We start from the raw sequence: 22,336 nt of genomic DNA, 5'->3' as shown, positions 1-22,336 counted from the left end.
CACCCTAAAGCATTCAGACATAATTTTACATGTATTTTTTTGGGGGGGTACATAGACCCCAGATTAGTTCCTGGAATAGAGATAGATGTGATCCAATACAGATTTTGGGGAAATGCTTCTACACTGAAGAGGTGGAAGGAAGAAGAACCGGGAGAGCAGTTGTGTTCGAGTTGTGACCTTTCATAGTTCCTAGAGAAGGCGGCGCACACATGGGCTGTGCCTGGGACAGGGCGTCCCCATGCGCCTGCTGTGGGGGAGGCTTTCCATGAAGGTTGCTGTTGCTTGTGCGAGTGCCGCGTCTGCTGTGCTGCTGGCGGCCCCCCTACCTACCGCCCCACATCTGCAGATTCAATCAACTGAGGATCAAAAACACTTAAAAAAAGATGCAGCCACTAAAAAAATACAAAAAAAACCCAAGACAGTTTAACAGCTATTTGCATAGCATGTACATTGCACTAGATATTATAAGTAATTTTGAGATGATTTACTGTATATGGGAAGATGTGTGTAGGTTAGGTGCAAATATTGCTCCGTTTTGTAGAAGAGACTTGAGCTTCAGGGGATTTCGGTGTCTGTGGGGCTCGTGGGATTGGTCCCCTGCGGATGTTGAGGGTGACGGGGCGCTGCTGCTGCTGACGCTGCTGCTTCTCTGTGATGACTCCTGTGGTCCCCGTCATCCTGTCCACGGCTGCCAGGGTCTGCGGAGAGCAAAGTTTCTGCTGTTGAGTATTTATAATATAACTGGGAAGATAGAAGATACAAATCCTAAAAGACTCCTAATAATGGTCAAAAAACAGGAGAACATGTCAAATTCATCTTTATCTGTGAAAAGGTTATGAAGATTTAAAAGTGTGAATAAAGAATAAATAGTGAAAATTTAAAAACTGGAGCACGAGAGATGCCTCAACCCTGAAGGAGCAAAGAGAGTTCCGAGGAGGCTCTGGGTTCTGTGTCTTCATAGGCTGCTTTGGGCTAAGACTGATTCAAACCTTCTCTTTGGAATGAAAATTTTTAATGACTCAAACAAGGGTATAATGAAAACATTTCTAGAGAAAAATCTTTATGTCATTAAAACTACATAGATCGATGGAAATAGAACCCCATGCCCTTAAAACAGGACTGTGGTGAGCTCATCAAGGGGTTCCGTGGTGTCGTGACTCCAGGCAGACCTCACTGATCCCCAGATAACTACAGTTTCTTCACTGGGGGCATCTTAGTTCTTTGCTACCAGTGTGTAATTGGAATAATAGCAACACTAAAATAGGCCTGTCTTAACTGCTTTCTTTTTCTGAAGGACAAACAAATCTTAAGAGTCTTCTGGTATATTTAAACTGGGTAACTCAGTGGAAAGAGACTTGAACTCTGAATCAGAAGATCTCGCCTTTCTTGTCCTTGCTTAGTCTTTAGTAGCGTTTTGCCTTCTCTCAGTCTGAGGTTGTTCCTCCCACTGGGGTTATTGTCTAGCTTAAGTATTATTGTGGGTTTAATGAAGTATTCATGTAAGTTTTCAAAATGGTTTTGTGCTTTGCAGATGTAAATCAGCACTGTAAGAAGCTCTGTTATGTGTATAGTCTCCACCTGCGATTTCTTCTCAATAGAAAGCTATGGAAATGCTTTCTTCCGCTATGTTACTGCTTAGAGTCAGGTGTCTTTATTGGTAACAATCTGGTTTTGTCCCCTAGACGTCTCCAGCAATCTCCGTAGAGTTCCCTCTATGGTGCGTGATAATACTACTCAACTTTTGCGAGTTGTACAATTCACAAAGCTTATTTGCATGTGCTGTTTTGGTCTTAAGACTAATTTATGGAAACATCTTATGGGTATGGACGGGTGACTCAGCACTGACTTGCCGTATTACCAATGTGTTTTGGGAGATTTATGGTTAGTTACAGTGTATTAAGGGATTTGGAAATCATGAAGACACACATGTAGGTGTCTGCTGTGAACCCAGCTGGCAGAATTGTTTTCATCTGTGTGGTCTTAGGGCTCTGGTCTCCTTTGTGGAATGTCCAGCTGCCTGTGCTTGGGGTCAGTCTGTTACTGATGCCACAGACAGTGGTTGGCCCTGAGTCTGAATGTGTGTGCCTTCATTTCTCCTCTGTGGAAATACAAATTACATATGCATGTGTGCTCTTCCCTGTTGTTCTTTACAGCTGCAGACCTATTCACAGACTTAGAAAATGCATTTCAGGGGAAGATTGATGCTGCTTATTTTGAGACCAGCAAATACCTGTTGGATGTTCTCAATAAAAAGTACAGCTTGCTGGACCACATGCAGGCAATGAGGCGGTACCTGCTTCTTGGTCAAGGAGACTTTATAAGGCACTTAATGGACTTGCTAAAGTAAGGCACTATTTTGATTTCTATAAATAAGTAATATATTTGACATGATAAGGAATCTTGTATTGAAAAGAATAAGTTATATTAAAAGAAAATGAGTTGAATTCTTCGAGCATACTTTTTAAAATAAAATCTGAAAAGAATGTAAAATTTTCAAAAGGTAAAGCCCCTTTATTTTTCTCTGGTTATCAGCAGAGCATCATTGTCATGTTCTGTGCTTTATTCATAAGAGGAACTGGCATTTCTTTCCAAAACTGTGGGGCTTAGAGTCTTCATGTATGAGGAATTGGTCTAATCACAATTAACTTTAGCTTGAGTTTGAAATAAAGCTGAAAAATAAAATATATATTTTAAAGTTGAATTTTACTTTTATATTTGTAGTTAATGTTCACATAAAAACAAAACTATGACCCTTTTCATTTTGCTCCCTGACATTTCTCATGGCATCTTCCCTTCCAGAGTTAAATGTATGTCCTTCTCCACCAGTTCTGGACCAGAGCCTGCTGTGCTACTAGGTCTAGAGACAGTACAGACCGGGGCCCAGGCAGCGTGAGCTTGGGCATGAGCATCCCAGGGGTCCACAGCCTGGGCCTGGAGATTTTCACCCAAGTGTTTAGAAGAATGAAACTTCTTTTTTGGTGTTCCTTTTAGGACACTTAAAGTAAGATAAATGTTCCCTTTAAGACACAAAATAGTAACTTACCTTTAAACCCTGCCAGTGCCCCCCAAGCAATTGTTTTAGGCCTCAGGTCCTCAAGTTTCAGTGTATCACAGACTAGAAGGCTTGCTGCAGTAGCTTGTGGGCCCACTTCAGAGAATGAGATTCTCAGGTGTGGGGTGGAGGATTTGCATTTCCAGCCAGTTCCAGCTGCTGGTGATGCTGCGTTTGTGGGGACTACACATTGAGAAGCACTGTTTGAGACATGCAAGCTCTTACATCCTACCTTCTAGCCAGAAGCCAGTCTCCCGTGTGAAAACTCATGTGGCTTTTTGAGGCGTACAGTGCCATAGCTGGTTTGTGACACACTCATGCCTTAGTCATAGCTGATGCCTGCTAACAGGTTTGTAAAAGAAGGTTCACTAGTACAGTAAATGCTGGTTGTGATGAGGTCAACACCTGTTTGAAGTATGAGTGGTGATGAGCTTTTAAAGGGGAAATGTTCTCTAATGCCATGGGGGCATGGGGTGTGTATGTGGGTCAGTTGGTGCAGATGGAGATGAGGAGCCAAAGTGAGGTTTGGAGGACCCTGATGGTGTCATAGGTCACATCACAGAGCCGGCTGAATGCATTTGCCTTGTGCCCAATCTTAATGTTGAAAGTATCGCATGCTTGCTATAAAATGAAAAATTCATTTCTCCTCAATGTCGTATTTTAAGTTCCTAGTTTTTAGGTTTATTTGACGTTGTGTGTCTTTTTCACTTTGTCTCTGCCCTGTGTTTTGTAGAGCTTACACATCTACCTGAGTTGATTAGTGATGTTCTTTACTTGGTCACCTCCTGATTAGAGACGTGTTAGCTTCGTATTTATAAAAGCAGATATCAGTAACCCTCAAGAAATGCTTGCTGAAAGTGTAGTGGTTCTTGGCCCTTTAGAATCATGACATCCATGTACCTAATTGCTTTGATTTGATGGAGACCTCTCCTCTTCCCATTGGGTCTAAAAGGAAATTATATCAGCTCATGCTACTCATAGGCCAGCCTGAAGTTTGAAAACTTTGTTAACATGTATGGCACATTTAAGTACTTTCAATTTAAGCTGAATCAAAATCAGTTTTTTTTTTTTTTTTTGAGATGGAGTCTCGCTCTGTCTCTCACCCAGGCTGGAGTGCAGTGGCGTGATCTTGGCTCACTGCAACCTCTGCTTCCTGGGTTCAAGCGATTCTCCTGCCTCAGCCTCCAAAGTAGCTGGGATTACAGGTGCCCGCCACCATCCGGGGCTAATTTTTGTATTTTTAGTAGAGATAGTTTCACTATGTTGGCCAGGCTGGTCTCAAACTCCTGACCTCAGGTAATCCGCCCACCTTGGCCTCCCAAAGTGCTGGGATTACAGGCTTGAGCAAATGTTCCTGGCCAAAATCAGTATTTTTGAGATTTTTAAAGAAATGTAACTCCACAATAATTAGTAAGCCCTGTTTGCAGTTAATGCTCTGAAGCTTTTGTTGCCGCATTATTGCATTGGTCCCATTTGTCTTTTGAGTTTTTATAATTTGAACTCTTACTTTTAATAGTTTATATGTTTTTTAAAGTTCATTAAGAATTGAAGTAATATTTTCTTTAATTTTTAAAAAATTTGTTAAGACCAGAACTTGTCCGTCCAGCTACGACTTTGTATCAGCATAACTTGACTGGAATTCTAGAAACTGCTGTCAGAGCCACCAACGCACAGTTTGACAGTCCTGAGATCCTGCGAAGGCTGGACGTGCGGCTGCTGGAGGTACTGCGGCTCTGCGTGTTGGGAATGCCGCCCCGGCACCGAGGACCCACTGGGCTGGGGTGTTCTAGCGAGTGTTTTCCATGTTGTTTCAGGCACAGCTAGCTGTTATCTTTCTGGAAACTGGGCAGCCTGAGTAGGAACTCCACTCTGTCGCTTGTTACTGCCCGGTCAGCACATCTCCTCCCTCTACACCATCTGGGTTTCCGTTTGCCCATCTTGCAGCGGGGAGCCTTGCAGGGTTGCTAGGCTTAAGTTGGAGAAAATGCATGACACCCTTGCCCTGTGCTGGGTAGCACATCACAGATGCTTAGAGAATGGTGCTTTCTTCTCATAGTAAATCCAACAGGAGCACAAGACATGGTGTACGATGGTATTTATCAGAAAATTGATGTTTTTAGTTTCAGTTTGGTAGGACATGACTTTTCTTAAGGGTGTGGGTATTATGAACATAAACCTACTATTTACTTAGTTGTGATGGAAGATCATTAGCAGAACGGTTGGTTTTCTTAAAATATTGCAAGAGTCATCTTGGAATAAAAAGATTTGGAACATATTTAGAGGCAGTGGGTTTTTGTCGTAAGCAAATGGTGATGAATTTTAAACACATAGTCACAATATTCATTCAGAAATACACTATGCATTGCCAGATGTTTGCAGAGCACCTACTGTGTGCTCATTATTGCCTAATTGGTGAGGTTGTAGAAGTTAACAGGAAGATGTACTCAGAACTGTTGAGCAGTTTTTAACAATTGGGCATTATTTTACTGCTTTTTCTTTGCGTTAACAAGTTCTTCAGCAAGAAGCTTAAGGTCTTGCAATTATGTGTTTGTTTCTGTTGTTAGGTCTCTCCAGGTGACACTGGATGGGATGTCTTCAGCCTCGATTATCATGTTGACGGACCAATTGCAACTGTAAGATTATCCTGCATCATTTTATAGTATTTACAACTATTAAGATTGTTAAACATTTTGTTTGAAATTGGCTTTCTTCTCTGGGGACTTCTAATTCAAGTGATCACTCGACATCTAAGATCTACTCATTGAATGAATACTTAAGCCAAAATTGTGTGTGTGTTTTAAATGATTATTAATGAGTACTGAAATGCTCTATATTTTAAAAATTTTTAAAAATATAATTTGTTCTATCATAGGTTTCAGCAACTCCTTAATAAATGGACTGTTCATTTTGTTCCATTATTCTTACACTGTGGCAACTAGTTTAGGATAATTTGAAAGGAACTATAAAGTGTATTTTAGGGGAATCATATTTTTACTACTTAGATAAAATTTGGTATTTAGTATTCATTTAAACCGATGAGGAAGCAGCTGTACTTTGTTCATAGTGCTTTTACCTACATAACAGTTACCACGTTATAAAAGGCTGACCAGGAAAGCTGTCTTTTTACATGTCTGCAATTAAAATGCCTCTTTTTAGTGCTCATTTTTAAAGTATTCAGACTTGAATAAATTTCCTTGACCAAGATACCCTCTAAACTTACTTCAATCATTTTTATATCTGAAATACTGAAGAAGGACATTGCATTTCTTTGAGGTATTGGGAAAAGTATTCTGCTGAGAAGGAATATAGTTGGGCTCTAAGATTTCTTCTTAGTGGTTCTGGTAGAGCCTGCTTCTTGCCGTTGCCCCACCTCTCAGGGTGCATATCACACTGCTGAAATAATTGCATCAGGGCACACTCACCCTCTTTCCTCTTGGGGGTAAGAAACCTCCCACTGGTAAGTGTGTCTCTCCTGTCTACAGTGAGATGGGAACTGCTCGTGTAGTTTCCTTTTTAGACATAAATTCCTGGTGTGTAACCTTTATTGATCAAAGCTGCTATATTTTAAGTGTATAACTTCTCTTAAATTTAATTTCTTATCATATTCAAATTAGCTTTTTCTCTTTTGACTTAATCCTAAACAATTTAAAATAGTTACAATGCAAAAAGCAGTGTGATATTTTAACAAATTATTTATTTATTTAATTTATTTTTGACACAGAGTCTCACTCTGTCACCAAGGGTGGCAGTGCAGTGGTACAATCTTGGGTCACTGCAACCTTCACTTCTCGGATTCAAGTGATTCTGCTGCCTCACCCTCCCAAGTAGCTAGGATTACAGGCACAAGCCGCCATGTCTGGCTAATTTTTGTATTTTTAGTAGAGATGGGGTTTCACCATATTGGCCAGGCTGGTCTCAAACTCCTGACCTCAGGTGATCCACCTGCCTCCCTCCCAAAGTGCTGGGATTATAGGCATGAGCCACCGTGCCCAGCCTTAACAAATTATTTAAATTAGCAACTTTCATATCTCCTGCCTTGTTAATTTGCATACATTACGTATTATTTTCATAGCATAAAAGATACCATAGTACAGATAGTTGCATCGATTCTTTCACAGTCCGAGTGCCTTGACAAATAGGTGAGCTGAGCATTGCCTAGATAAGAGGTCAGTAATTATTTCCTAGTATTACAGATCTCATTAAGAGTGTCAAAGTTGTCATGCCATGTACATAAACATATAAAAGTTTATATCATAGATTTATTTAAAAAAGGCAAATCTATCACTCGAGGCCAGGAGTTCGAGACCAGCCTGGCTAACATGGCAAAAACACACCTCTCCTAAAAAATACAACATTTAGCTGAGCATGGTGGCACACACCTGTAATTCTGGCTACTCGGGAGGCTGAGGCATGAGAATCCCTTCAACCCAGGAGGCGGAGGTTGCAGTGAGCCGAGCTCTCACCACTGCACTCCAGCCTGGGTGACGGAGTGAGACTCTTATCTCAAAAACAAACAAACAAACAAAAACAAAATAAAAGTAAATGCGTGAAAGTAACCTGAAGGATTCTTTTCAGACTGGAGATTCTTCTAGGCCTACCTTCCATGAGATTCACCACCCTTAGGAGCTACTGTTACAGAAGAAAATGCACCCCTCTCTCACGGATCCCTCAGGCGGGTTGGGGGGAGTTGTAGTGAAGAGTCCACATTTTAGACTAGGTTTAGATTAGTCTAAAATGGATTGAAAATCCTAATAAACTGCAAGCTGTGTAACATTAGGCCTCTGTTTCCCCATCTGTACAATTGGCATAAAAATGCCTGCCTTCTGTTACTGTGAGTTTGCTTAGCATGCTGCCTAGCATGTAAGTAATCAGGGCGGTTGTTATATTATGATAGTTTGCTAAAATGTACCTTTTTAAAAAAAGATTGAGACCTGTACTGAGAGGATTCTTATGTGGGAATACTATCAAGTTGTCTTCTGCTGTTATCCCAGGTGTTTACTCGAGAATGCATGAGCCACTACCTAAGAGTATTTAACTTCCTCTGGAGGGCGAAGCGGATGGAATACATCCTCACCGACATACGGAAGGGACACATGTGCAATGCAAAGCTCCTGAGAAACATGCCAGGTGAGCCCCCAGCACGGTCACGAGTCCGCACACACTCCAGCAGCCTCCGGCCCCCACTAGGTGCGGTTTCCAGCAACTTCGCGGAAGTTAAGGTAGACTCACGGTGACAGCTATATATTTTTTTCAGATGGTGAACTTCCTTTTAAAATCACATTTATTTTTTATTCTAATGTTCATATATATACTTTTAAAAAATTGCCTATTTTTAAGGAAAGCAGTTTAATAAATCACTGACTCATTTAAAATTCACACAATGTTTTAGCTAAATTGTTTTTGAGAATTTCTTTAATGTTTTGTTTTGTCCATAAACCAGAACATGGGAATATATTATTTAAAACAATCTAAAACTATAGTAAAAATTCTTAGGTATGAGATAGTCAAGATTATTTTAATGTTATAAACATTGAATGACTTAAATTACAAATAATTTTGAAGTTTTTATATAAAATTGATTTGGTCAGAACCTTTGAGAAAGTATTTCAGTAAGTATGTCTCCAAAGAAGAACTAAATGGTATATGCCTTTAATCCTTTGGTGAAAAGTAATTATTAAGAATAAAAAGAGAGCAGTTGTTTGGAGAAAGCAGTTGATGATCTCTGCTTCTTTACCAGCTCACAGGCTGGTCCCTGAGCAGCTACCAGAGATCCAGAATAGTGACCCCCGCCGAAGGCTGTGGGGCAGGGAGTTGCCTGTCTGAGCCAACACTGACATGTCGAATTGTCGGTTTTTATTGGGTGTTGATACTTGACTATAGTGGGAAGTGAATGGTAGGAATCCTCTGAATTAGCTGAGAAGGAAGCGAAGGGGAGATTTTCTTTTAAAGGCAGTGATGGCTGCGGGCGGGGTGCCCTTCTTGTGAATGTGCTGCCACTGGAGGGGAGGCGGGAGGAGGGCCATGCTGAGAGGACTGCATGCACGCCTGGGGCTCTGCGGGTCTCCTTTCTCCACGGTTTCACACCATCCTTCTCCCCACTGTTGCGGATTCCCTTGCTCACAGTTGCTTTAACTGGATGTGTACTTACTTGCCTGCACTTTTCCTTCCCCTGTGTTCTTACGAATACCACCAGGTAGATCTGTTCCTGGCTGCCCCCTTCACGAGGCAGTGTCTTTCTTATAGTGGATTTAGACCAATTCAAGGCCAGACCGATGCTGTCATTGCCACACGTCAAAATAAGCCTCTGTGAAGGCTGAGCTCCATTGTCAACCTGAAATATGGGCTGATTGCGATACAGTTTTCTGATCTGATTATCAGTTTAGCAACATCTATATCAATTTGCTCTTCTCTTATTGTATTGAATATCAATAATGAGTTTTGTTTTCTAGTTGGAGATAACTAATAAATTTTTTGATCAGTTTTCTATGTATGGGAAAATGCATTTTTTATTATTTATAAAATTTATTTATATTGCTAGGATCCTGCTTCAGAGTTTGATTCCAGCTTCTGCTGATCCTTCCCCCTCACTATTGAAACTTTTTCTGAACCATTTTTAATAGCATGATATTACCTTATGTACATATGATTTCATCATTTCTCTTTGGCTGGACATGTAGTTTTTTTCTCCAATTTTTTGCTGATATAAATAATGCCATGCATGTTTTTATAAATACATCTTGATATGCCTCTGAATATTTCTTGAGAATAGATAGAAGTGGAACTGCTTGCTTAACAGTTTGAATTTTAGTTTGACTTTTTACTTACTAAGTATTCATATTTTAACTCTATTGATATTATCAGATCACTTTTTGGGAAATGTGTACCAATTTAGTTCACATCTCAGTAAGCCCAGATCGTGTTGTTGATAGTTGTCTGTATCACTGTTTTTGTTAACATTGGCTATTAATTCAAATAAATTGGCTATTAATTCAAATAAATTGTCAATTCATAGGTGAAAATGGAAGTTCATTTCAACTTTTATGCTTTTTAAATGTTATGCTTTTAAAATGATTGATGAGGGTGAACACTTTTATTTTTATTTTTAAGATGGGGTCCCCCTTTGTTGCCCAGGCTAGCCTCAAATTCCTGGGCTCAAGTGATCCTCCCACTTTGGCCTTCCAGAGTGCTGGGATTACAGGCATAAGCCACCATGCGTGGCCTCTTTTTTCTTTGTTTTGCTTTATTATATAGTATCCCCTTTATCTACAGGGGATATATTCTAAGACCCTCCCCCCAACCCCATGGATGCCTGAAACCTCAGATAGTATCAAACCTTACGTATACTGCTTTTCCCCATATGTACATACCTATGATTAAGTTTAACTTATAGGTTAGGCACAGTAAGTGATTAACAGCAATAACTAATGTCAAAATAGAATTATTTTAACATCATACTATTACAAACGTTATGTGGGTGTTATGTCTCTCAAAAGATCTCACTGTACTGTGCTCACCTTTTTTTCTCGTGATCTGTTGACCTGATAACTGAGACAGCTACTGAGTGACTAACGGGGGGGTTGGATATGCCATGAATTTGCTGGACAAAGGGTTGATTAACTTCCTGGCTAGGATGGAGCAGGATGGTGTGAGATTTCATCACTACTCAGAACGGTGCTCAATTGAAAACTTATGAATTGTTTATTTCTGGGATTTTCCATGTACTATTTCTGGACTGCTGTTGACAGCAGGTGACAAACAGCATAAAGAGAAACTGTATGGGGGACTACCATATTTCCTTTTTCAGGAATTGTTTTACCTGTGTTTCTGTTGGAGTGTCAGTATTCTTACCTTTAATAAAGAAGTATTTTAAAGTAGTTCATGGCCAAGCAGCTTCATGAGCAGAAATCAACTAGGTGATTTTGCTAATCCAGCCCGTTAGAAATGTCCTGCTAATGATAAATCTGAAGCAGAGTACAGACAGACCCTGTAGAGAGCTCCTGTCAACAGCTGCCACAGGGCCTTGTATGGGCGTGGTGTGCAGAGGACAGCTTAGTCTTACTTAAAGTATCAACAGTTATCACCCTAGTGTTTTAACAATGTTCATCAAAGTAGTAACTTGCTCCATGGTGTGCAGTAAGTAGTTATATGTGAAAGTGCTTTGCTGGGAGCAAGAGTTTTTGATCATGATCTACCAAGAAGATCGCACCCATTCCTCATGTCAGATTGTCTGCTTTTCATGCCTTTACCAATCCTGGATGGTAGCAGCTTTTTATGTATTTGCCAGTCAGCTGGACAAAACACAGCGGCTAATACTAAAATGGTATTTTTTAGATTCAGTTAATCTAAAAAATATTTCTACTACTGGAAACTAAATTCATGTTTCAGATAACATTTCACAAAATGAAATAGACCAATACAGGTAACTGAGCCTGTATTCTTTCTCAGCCTTTGTGTGGGGTGGGGAGGGAATGAATGGAGGCTTTTTCTTTCTCCCTCAGCTTCCCTCCCTTTCCCCTTTCAAAACAGTGGCATTGAAATAATTTGCTTTTGGTCTTTATTAGAAATAAAATCAATCTCTTATGTTCTTGAGGGAAAACAAGGATGTGTTCATCGTTCATGAAGAATCAAGATGAAATTTATGTAGTCAGGTTCTAATAGAGGTCTGATTCAGAAATAAGACTTTCTTAGTTTTCCTCTGGTTTTTAAGACATTAACTTACTCGTCTGAGACAAAAATTAATGTTTAGACAGTGAGTTTTTAGAGGGCTCTTAAGAGAATGTTAATTCTCTGAAATGGTCCCTGAAGTTCTCAGGAAACAGTGGTTAGTGGAGATTTACATTTACCTTTTTTTTGAGATGGAGTCTTGCTCTGTCACCCAGGCTGGAGTGCAATGGTGCGATTTTGGCTTACTGCAACCTCCACTTCCCAGATTCAAGCTACTCTCCTGCCTCAGCCTCCTGAATAGCTGGAATTACAGCCCGCCACGACGCCTGGCTAATTTTTTGTAGTTTTAGTAGAGATGGGGTTTCACCATGTTGGCCAGGCTGGTCTCAAGCTCCTGGCCTAAGGTGATCTGCCTGCCTTGGCCTCCCCCAGTGCTGGGATTACAGGCTTGAGCCACTGTGCCTAGCCTTTTTTTTTTTTTTTTTTTTTTTTTTTGGGGACAGAGTTTTGCTCTGTTGCCCAGGCTTGGAGGTACAGTGGTGTGATCTCAGCTCACTGCAACCTCCGCCTCCCAGGATCAAGCGATTCTCATTCCTCAGCCGCCCGAGTAGCTGGGATTACAGGCATGTGCACCACGCCCAGCTAATTTTTTGTATTAATATTTGTAGTAGAGATGGGGTTTCACTATGTTGGCCAGGCTGGCCTCGAACTCCTGGCCTCAAGTGATCCGCCTGCCTTGGCCTCCCAAAGTATTGGGGTTATGGGTGTGAGCTACTGTGCTCAGCCACTGTTTAGGATAATGGAAGTCCACTAGCTTAAAATGAGATGTAAATAATACTACATTTTAAAATTAAAGCTTGTACACTAGACACTAAATTATTTCTTGTCTAAAATGTAATGATAATAAGTTACAGGTTTTCCTTTATCTTTTCTAATCCCACTGAATGAAATGTGCTCTCAAGAAAACCAGTGTCTAAATGAGTGCTTCCTTGTGTAGGTATTGAAGAGCAGTGTCTGGCCATGGAAGTAGCTTGGTGGGGCCACGTCTAAACCAGCAGGTCTCTTATAGTTAGAAAGCTTTCAAGTAGAAGGCACTTTGGAGATACCACAGTCAAACCTCCCTAGTGTATAGTGGAGAGCAGTCTGAGACCCAGAATCTGAAAAGGTTGGATTGGCCCAAATTTGGTTTTGGCCCAATATATTGAAAAATAAGGTAAATCAAGGTTTAATAGCTCATACTACATTTTTTTTTTTTGGTTTTCCTTTTAACCTTATTTTATCACTTCTAAGATACACATTGTTTTCATGTTCAAAATGTGTCTTAAAGTCTGTTGAGCTGCAGGTTCCTGTGGCCTGCAGCTGCATAAACCTGGCCCCAGCTCCTCTTGGTTCCTGGAGCTGGGCTCTGTGCTCCAGCAGCAGGCAGCACAGCCTTTAGTACCGGCCACAGCTGCGGTTCATTGCCTTCAAAAAGATTACACCCTGGCTCCACCCTGGCTCTGTTTTGAAATGAAAAGTTACTGTGTTTGCAGAAAGGTGTAGAAATAGCAGTGGAGCATAAATTTGAAATCCATGAAGCACATAATTATTATTGAGAGAAGAACCAAAATGCCACTTTTCCATGTAAAGCAGCACCACAGATTTTATCTTACCAGGAAAGGCAGGTGCCCGCGGGCCAGCAGTGCCCTATGAGGGGCCCATCTGAGCAGTGGGTTCAGAGGGTGTTTCCCGCACAGGACTGTGGTCAGGGTGTCTGTCAGTGTGATTGGCAACTGTTTTACTTTGTTGATGATTGATATAATAACGATTCATCTTACAAATGACAGTGTCTTAGACTCAGTGAATGATAAAGAATGAGTTGAAGTTTTTCTGTTTAAAAATTTCTTTGTGTATCTATCTGTGTTTTTGTATCCTGTGTTTTGTATCCTTAATGTGTATCAACCGTCCAGTGTGGCCTCGGCCCTGCAGGAGGTGTGCTTGCTGTATTTATTGTATGTTTCATTCATCATTCGTATGTTTCACTAAGGATCCAAAAGATCCTTAAAAAAGTCTTTTGGATCCTTAGTGAAACATACAAATACACATATAAAAAGTTCTCTGTGCCTGGCTCCAACTGATAGAAACTTTAAGCTGAGCCGTTGGTACTAGAGCTACGTTGCCCGGGGGAGCCCCCACCCCACCACCTGTCTCTGAGACTGTGTGGCCTCAGCTGATTTCTTGATCTTCTGCCTCAGTTTCCTTATCTGGGGGATGAGGTGGCAATGGCACTTACTTCCTAGTGTTGCAGGATTAAGTCTGAGTGAAAGTACTTGGAATAGCACCTGCCTGTGGTGAGTGCCCCCAAGTTCACTGTTGCCGTGATTACTTTCCTGGGAGAGCAGGAATGCAGATGATGTAAGGATGAGGTCCTTAAAGGTTGTTAGAGACTTTGAAAACAATCTTAATTCTTAACAAATGTCATCTGGCTCCTTAGTCTTGAGAAAAATAAATCAGATGTGTACTTTGATAAGGTCACTTTTAAATACAGTAGCATCACCATAAATATGGGTTGAGGAGGTGATTTTGAAATTGTGAACAAATTGTTTTAAGGTCCTTTCTAAAAAAGCAAATATAATGTTTAGCAGTACTTGATGCTGTCTATAGGGGCATCTCCGCATGTGAGGGGGTTCTGGTGGAAGGTGCCTGGACAAGTCCTTAAGAGCCGGTGTTTGAGTCAAACTTGAAGTTCTTTCGACAGCCTTTAGGGGTCAGTGGAGAATTACAGAAGAGCCTGGTGCTTAGCTGCTGCCCAAGCGGGAGGAGATAGTGGCAGCCCAATTTTGTGTATCGGCCGTCCAGTGTGGCGTTGGCCCTGCAGGAGATGTGCATCCTGTATTCATTGGACCTTATTGCCAATGTTGCTTTGCTTTTGGGATTCTTATAATTATATAGTTACTTGTGGGTCAGCCATAAAAACACATTTAAAACATGTGCCTAAAATATATTTTCAGAGTGCTGGGTAAAGAGATCCTAGGCATGTTGGCAGGTGTAAATGGAATTTTTTAGGAACTAAAGGACTAGTTGTGCCTTGTGAATTGAGTTCATAGTCATTACAGCCTTAGAGCAGTTAGAAGTTCAGAAATACTATTGCCTGTAGTGTTTAATTTCTCATTTGGGAAAGAAAAATAATTGTGATATTGTAGGGATTTCAGACTTCTGTCATGTGGATGGTTTTACGAGGTTTCTTTTCAGTAGCAGCGTCCTCAGCAGCAACCATGTGTCTCTCACTGTCAAGGGGCTTTGTCTCAAAAGAAGACCATTGAGGATGCTGTCCTCCGTACTCATTGTAGACACAATAAGAGATGATTTTTCTAGAAGGAAAACTGTATTCGCTGGTAGTACTTTAAGACTGTAAAAGGCAAGAACACCTATATTCACATTGTGCTAAATTGACCTTGCTTATAGAAACCTTTTGAAAGGTGTGAGTTTGAGTACTCAAGATCTTGAGGAATGCAGACTGCCTGCTCTGACGTCCAGTGTCCACATCACGCATTCTTTCAGGAAATCATCATTGAGGGCCCATCTAGTGCTCCCTGTTGCTGGTTCCCAGTGACGAGGTGACAGACCCGCTCCCTGTGGCCACGCAGCTCATGGCCTGTTAGGGCAGAACAGATGCTGACACAGGATCTCCCAGCCCGTCGATATGGGAAAAGCCAAGTGGCATGGGAATGTTTAAATGGGGCATCCGACAGACGTGGGTAGTTCCAGAAGGCTCCAGAGGTGATGGTGTCCAGGCTGGCCCCTGACAGGTGAGGATGAGCTGTTCGGGTCAGTGGGGAGGAGAGCAGCATGTTCAGCTAAGCTGTGGAGGGGGACTGTGCTGCAACATGGGGCTGGAGAGCCCAGCCAGGAGCACGTCCTGAAGGTCTGGATTCAGGTAGTTGAGAATAATGAACCTGGGGCGTGACCGTGGCGGTTAGCAGGACAGCCAGTTGTAATAATCCGTGTGTGGTGACGTTGGCCTTTATGGTTACAGCAGCCACGGGGCTGGAGGGAAGGGAATGGATTTGAGGGCGACTTGGGCTGTGGCGCCAGCAGGACCAGGTGATACGTGTACGGAGGCCAGGAGGTGGTTGGAGTCTCAGTGGCACCTGGGTCTCTGACTTGAGGACCTGGTGGGTGGTGGCATCTTTTACCACCCAGGGAGCACTGGAGGAAGAGCTTCTTTGGGGGGTATAGTGATTCCATTCAAATATGCTAATTTGAGGTATTTTTTAGGATACCTTGTGAGGCCATTAATCAGACTGATCTTAAACTTAAGATAGATCTAGACTAGAGGTAAAGATTTTAGATGTCATCAGCCTGGATGATACTTGAAGTTGTGGAGTGGAATGCGGAAGGGACATCAGTGAGTGGGAACTGCAGTCTCACAGGGTGGCGTGGCTAGGAGGAAGACGGGGTTGGGGTGGGGGCTATAGACCTGTGTGTCGTGGTGCACAATACCTTTTCAACTAACAGACCCCTTCTGAGCTGCCATATGGCATCTGAAAATTTAAAGATATACTATGGAAGAGTTGGGCAAAATCAAAGTCAAAACTTGTAACGAAGTTAGACGCTTTGTTTGTTGGGAGCCTGTTTAAGATGCCGATATGGAGAAGGAAGTGGAGGCTGAAAATCGCAGAGGAGGAATGGATGGATTCAGAGTGAGGGATTACGGGTTAGCCTTTAAGGGTGTGCTAGGAGGGAGAGGCGGGCTTGGAGTGACTAGGGGGCACGAGGGATGCAGGCAGAGCCAAAGCCAAGACAGCGAAGCAATGCAAACCTGGTGGGGCCGGGGCTGCGGGATGCTGAGGCTGGGAGTGAGGCAGAGAAGGGGAAGGCCCCAGGCAGCACTGGGATGGGCTGGAGTGGGATGTCAGGAGTTTAGGCTGGCACTGGGCATTGCATGACAGTGTTGTTTTGTAGATGTGTTTATTTTGTTTTGTGGCCATTCAGTAGCATTTTTATTTCCCAGTGTGACGTTAAAGAATCTAGAACATTAATCAGAGAAATTGTACACTCAAGAAAATCAGAGATTCTGAAATAGAATTAGTGATTTAATCACTAATCACTGTGTATCTACTTTCAGACCGATTTGAAGCCGGAGCAAAAATTCCTGGTTTCATAAATAGCGCAACAGTGAAATGTAGAAGACGTTAGCAAAAGCATATTCGTGCCATGAAAAACCGGCATGTTACTCGGATGCTGCTGGCTTGACTGACCAGCAGCAATAATTCTGAGAATAATTCTGAGGAAGCCTCAGAAATGCAGGTGGAGCAGAGCAGCACAGACCTGAGCTTTCATGGGACTGAGCTGCTTCTGTCACACACGGAGCACCCAGCAGGAGCTAGAAAATGGAGAATAGCCACAAAAAATTTTTATGCTTCCATAACAAATCTAGAGTCCCTCAAAGAAAGTGCTGATAGTAGCCTGCATCGCATTTTTAGGTGAAGGTAAACTTTTAGGTGAAGTTTCACCTTTCATTTTTAGATGAAATCTGCAATTTTGTTATTCAGCCTCAACCTTCTCTGAAGGAGGTCAGGATGGATAAGTATAACCTGGGTAGTTGCTTGAAAAGGCTAGAAAATAAAACAGATTGTGCTCACTGTGCACAGCAGGCTAAATTTTAGGGTCACACTGAGCATGTACCTGGGGACGGGTCGATGAGGACATCGGATGTCAGGGTGAGACCTGTGAGTCGTGGCATGTGACTTGTAGAATTCGTCGGTTTGTTTCCCAATGAAAAGATCCACCAGAGTTCTGTGATAATATTAACATAAAAATACAAAAACCTTCCACAAGTGGTTTCTAAACTATTTGATATAACTTTGCTGCACTGGAGAGAAATCAAATCACATCCGAGAAATACCTTGAGTACAAATATATGTACACTCTGTGCACCTGTAGAATGTTTTAAATACTCACTGTTCTCCAGGGAAGACTGGCTATAGATTTTCCATTATAGTCCAGTGACTTCAGTGGGGGAAGACGCAGTCCTCTCATTTGAGCTCTGTGTTAAAACCTAAAACTGAGTGCAAGTGGTAGTTATTGTCCTTAGAATCTCACTGAAACTATAACACGGCTGAACATCACTTAAAACAACACTTTATTATGCCCCTTTACATTGAAAAGGAATTGTAGTTCGAGAGGTTTTGAGTATTTATTATTCGATTAGAAATCTTAGACTGTACTTATAGTTTTAGTAGGGAAAAGTACACTCATAATTCTAGGATTTCAGATGAACCTCAAAGCTGAACCCATTCTTTGGATACACGTTGACCATATCTGTGGGTTGTAGATTCCTAATGGCAAGAAAGATACTTGGGGTATGTGGAGTGCACGCTGTGCTGCAGGAGCCCCATGAGACAGATGCTTGGCAGATGTCATGGGTCTGCAGGAAGCCCCGTGGGTACAGATGCTCGGCAGATGTCACAGGTCTGAGGGCAGCTGGGTCTCTTCTGAGGGTCTTAGAGCTGAGAGTGCATCTCATGATTGTGGACGCTGTAGTTCACTGTGTTTAACTGTCTGCGGGGGCCATGTAAGGAGCGCTGAGGATTCTTTGCATAGTTGTAAACTTTGTAAGTAAATCTTGGATATGCCTCTGTACATCAGTCATAGCCATTGGCAGGGGAGGTGCTTGAGCCCTTGAGTGGGTGTGCTCCCTTGCAAGGCACTGGGCGGTGCGTGGATGTGGACGAGGGCCCTTTGGAGCTCCTGGTTGGTTAGGTTGCCACCTCCTGCCTGTTCATTGCCTGAGGGACAGTGTGTCATCCTTCTCTTTAAAAAAATGAATTTTCTCCATCTGAAAGGTGCATTGTCTAAGTCTGACATCAATGATCCCTAACTAAAAATTCTTCTGCCTCCTTGAAAGCAAGTTCTTTTTTTGTCTTTTGAAATTTATTTTTTTAAACATCTTTTGTTACCGGCTGCCATATATTTCATTTAGGTAAGTGCTGGTGTATAATGTATATCACTGTCTGCTTTACAACTCTCTGGCTCTCCCTCACCTGAGCCTCTGTGTTCGAGAATTCTAGCCCCTTCCTGAGGCCCAGGCACCGGGCAGATGAGGAGTGTCCTTCTCTGCAGTACGTCCTCCTCCTTTCCCCAGTGCACGGCGCGTCCCTGGAGACCGGGTGCCAGGGTCGGATGGCGATGCTGCCTGTTAGTGGAATCTGTGCCTTCAGACAGCGTTCATACAATTCACATACATATTTCATGCTTGTATAAGTTGGTCATCTATTTAAGAATTTACATTTTATAAGGCTTAGAATTCTATCTCCTCCTCTCCCACTTTTCTCTACTGACCAAGCTGTCATGTGTTAAACCAAGACAGCAAAACTGCAAGGTGTCAGTTGATCTTTAACTTACAGAAAGAGTATTTTTTAAAAAGTATGCATTGCCACTGTTATTTTTACACACCTCTATAAAGAGGCTTAAGTTCCACTTCTTCTTTACTGTCTTGAGAAGAGGCAAGACTGATGTCTCACACAACTGCATGCATACCAAGTCTCGATCTCATTATCGAGGTAACTCATTGAGGGCATTTGAAACAGTAACAAAACGTGTCCAAGCTGACCCGTGTTATAAAGCCTTTTTGTAATCACCTCACTGATGGGCCTAGCTCTGATTTGAGACATCACATACATTAGTGTAACAATATGCTGCCATAGTCTTTGAACAAAAAATTAAAAGTGCGAGCAGAGAACTGTGCTCTGTGGTGACCTTCCAGCCTGGTGATGGCTGTGTGATCTCCTAAAGGATAAAAGGAGAGTCTGAGCTCATCGCTGACCTCCCTCGAGGGTCCTCTTTCTCACAGGCGGTAAGGCCACAGTCAGTTCCTTGAAGAAATGTCACCTTTATCTCCAGAGAGCCAGGGAACAGTAAATGTTTCATGCACAGCAGGCACACTAATTGTAAAGCCATGAAGCAGAGCTTCCGTTTATTCAGTGCACTGCATTATTAGAAAATACATGTTTTGTATTTAATTTTTAAATACAATTATATTTTGTTTCATATATTCCTTATTAGGCCCTTATTAGGTAAAGTAGTATAGTACTACTTGGTTAGATAGCTAAATTCTTGTTTAGCTTGAACTGCACAGAAATTGGTTATGGAGAGGTTGTTTCCTGTTAAGGGGTCGAGAATTTAAATGACTGATTTTTTGTTTTAAGATAGCTTGCAGGTGGGTAAGGGAGAACAGCACATTGTCGGTAAGTGTACTTGCATTGCACCTCTGACATCAGCTATTCCCTTGCAGAGTTCTCTGGGGTGCTGCACCAGTGTCACATTTTGGCCTCTGAGATGGTCCATTTTATTCATCAGATGCAGTATTACATCACATTTGAGGTATACTTCAGTCATTGTGTTGATTTTAGTTTAAATAAGTCATGTCTTGGCTTTTACATGGTATATATATGTGTGTATGTATATATATGTGTGTGTGTGTATATATGTGCATATATACATAATTTTTTTTTTTTTTTTTTTTTTTTTTTTTTTTTTGAGATGGAGTCTTGCTGTCGCCTAGGCTGGAGTGCAATGGTGCGATCTCACCTCACTGCAACCTCCGCCTCCTGGGTTCAAGTGATTCTCCTGCCTCAGACTCCTGAGTAGCTGGGATTACAGGCGTCCACCATCACTCCCAGCTGATTTTTGTATTTTTAGTAGAGATGGGGTTTCGCCATGTTGGCCAGGCTGGTTTCGAACTCCTGATCTCAGGTGATCTGCCCGCCTCAGCCTCCCATAGGTGGTATATATTTTATGAGTGATGCTACACTAGGAAGGACATGAGCTTATCTAGCATCTTTAAATTGTTGTTTCCCAGGTGCTTGAATGTTCTTGGGATGAGCTTTGGAACAAAGTCCAGCAGGCCCAAGATTTGGATCACATCATTGCTGCACACGAGGTGTTCTTAGACACCATCATCTCCCGCTGCCTGCTGGACGGTGACTCCAGGGTAAGACTCCGACCTGCTTAGAAACAAGAAACCAAAAGAATCATCTTCTTTTCTTGGGTTCCTGTCAAATGGGGGAATCTTAGAAATCCCCTGATGCAGCCACATTGGTAATAATTGAGATAATTTTATTAAAAGTTTAATGTTGAAGGTACAGTTTCTGAACAGAATTGGAACAGTAGTGCACTAGTGCTGAAACAAGGAATATACTCTAAACTGGATATAAAAATGGTAGAAAATAATAATACCTTTTCATTTTCTAGATATAATGATATCCTATTGTGGTATTCAAAAGAGAAAACCATGACTTTTGAGTTGTTGAGGTTAATATCTGAACAAAATAAGCAACACAATATAAGAACAAAACAGGCCAGCCGTAGTGGCTCATGCTTGTAATCCCAGCACTTTGGGAGGCCGAGGCGGGTGGATCACCTGAGGTCAGGAGTTCGAGACTAGCCTGGCCAACATGGTGAAATCCTGTCTCTACTAAAAATACAAAAACACTAGCCAGTCGTGGTGGTGTGTGCCTGTAATCCCAGCTACTTGGGAGGCCGAGACAGGAGAATCGCTTGAACCCGGGAGGCAGAGGTTGCAGTGAGCCGAGATCACGCCACTGCACCACAGCCTGGGCAACAGAGCGAGACACTGTCTCAAAAACAAAAACAAAAACAAAACAAAAACATGGTAACATGTATGACATTTTTTGCAAACATTCTTTTTCTTTAGGGTCCATGTTCTGAAAGTTGCACGTTCCATGTGGCAAATCTTCCTGGAGTTCTACTTTTATTCTGAGGTCTGGGGCAAGAAGGAACCACATTGCTTTCGCTTGAAGCAAATATATTGTGAAGTAGGGGGCAAATTTCAAATGCATCTGAGACTTTACAGACGTTTCCGACTGGCAGAGGCTGCCTCCTGCTGGGCCTGCACTCTCCTCAGGGCCTGTCAGTGGAAAACACACCACTTCAGGGCCTTTACTTCATCTAAATTTTAGTATATGTAGGTTAGCCAGCCATGAATTTCATTATTAAAGAACTATCAATCATGTCAAAAAGTGGTTGAGATCAAAGCTGCTTCTATATGGAATGTCTTACATGTTTTTATAAATATGTGGAAATTATGTCAGAAAAATAGTTTAAAATACTTTGAGGATAATTAATAATTAAATAAATATACAGGCCGGGCGCAGTGGCTCATGCCTGTAATCCCAGCACTTTGGGAGGCTGAGGTGGGCAGATCACGAGGTCAGGAGATCGAGACCATCCTGGCCAACATGGTGAAACCCCGTCTCTACTAAAAATACAAAAAATTAGCCAGGTGTGGTGGCGGGCACCTGTACTCCCAGCTGCTCGGGAGGCTGAGGCAGGAGAATGGCGTGAACCTGGGAGGTGGAGCTTGCAGTGAGCCAAGATTGTGCCACTGCACTCCAGCCTGGGCGACAGAGCGAGACTCCGTCTCACAAAACAAAGAAAGAGAAATATACTTCTTGAGGTTTGGGGCCCTTGAAACCTCTGTTACTAACCCTGGTCTTGTTATCGACGTAAAACCGCAGAATGTTTCCTGCTGCCTCCCAGCCGTTGCCGCTCTGTATTCAGTAGATGCCGATGAGTGTCGTCCGCACACGTTTAGGAAGTCAGTGTAACAGATAGCTC

At 42.1% G+C, this 22,336-nt stretch overlaps 1 protein-coding gene across 1 annotated transcript in view; it reads left to right on the top strand.

Moving 5' to 3' along the window:
* TUBGCP3 (tubulin gamma complex component 3) overlaps positions 1 to 22,336 on the top strand; it is a 105,982-nt gene that overhangs the window by 67,126 nt on the left and 16,520 nt on the right. The window contains exons 14-19 of the mRNA XM_054446560.2: positions 2,154 to 2,343; positions 4,639 to 4,774; positions 5,617 to 5,685; positions 8,044 to 8,179; positions 19,992 to 20,080; positions 20,559 to 20,690. Of these exons, the coding sequence (XP_054302535.1) occupies positions 2,154 to 2,343; positions 4,639 to 4,774; positions 5,617 to 5,685; positions 8,044 to 8,179; positions 19,992 to 20,080; positions 20,559 to 20,690 (752 nt within the window). The remainder of the gene's footprint in view (positions 1 to 2,153; positions 2,344 to 4,638; positions 4,775 to 5,616; positions 5,686 to 8,043; positions 8,180 to 19,991; positions 20,081 to 20,558; positions 20,691 to 22,336) is intronic.

Source organism: Pongo pygmaeus, chromosome 14 (genome assembly GCF_028885625.2).
Source record: "Pongo pygmaeus isolate AG05252 chromosome 14, NHGRI_mPonPyg2-v2.0_pri, whole genome shotgun sequence".
Taxonomy (NCBI): Eukaryota; Metazoa; Chordata; class Mammalia; order Primates; family Hominidae; genus Pongo; species Pongo pygmaeus.
Note: the sequence above shows the minus strand (reverse complement) of the source record. Positions and strands in the feature narration are given on the sequence as shown.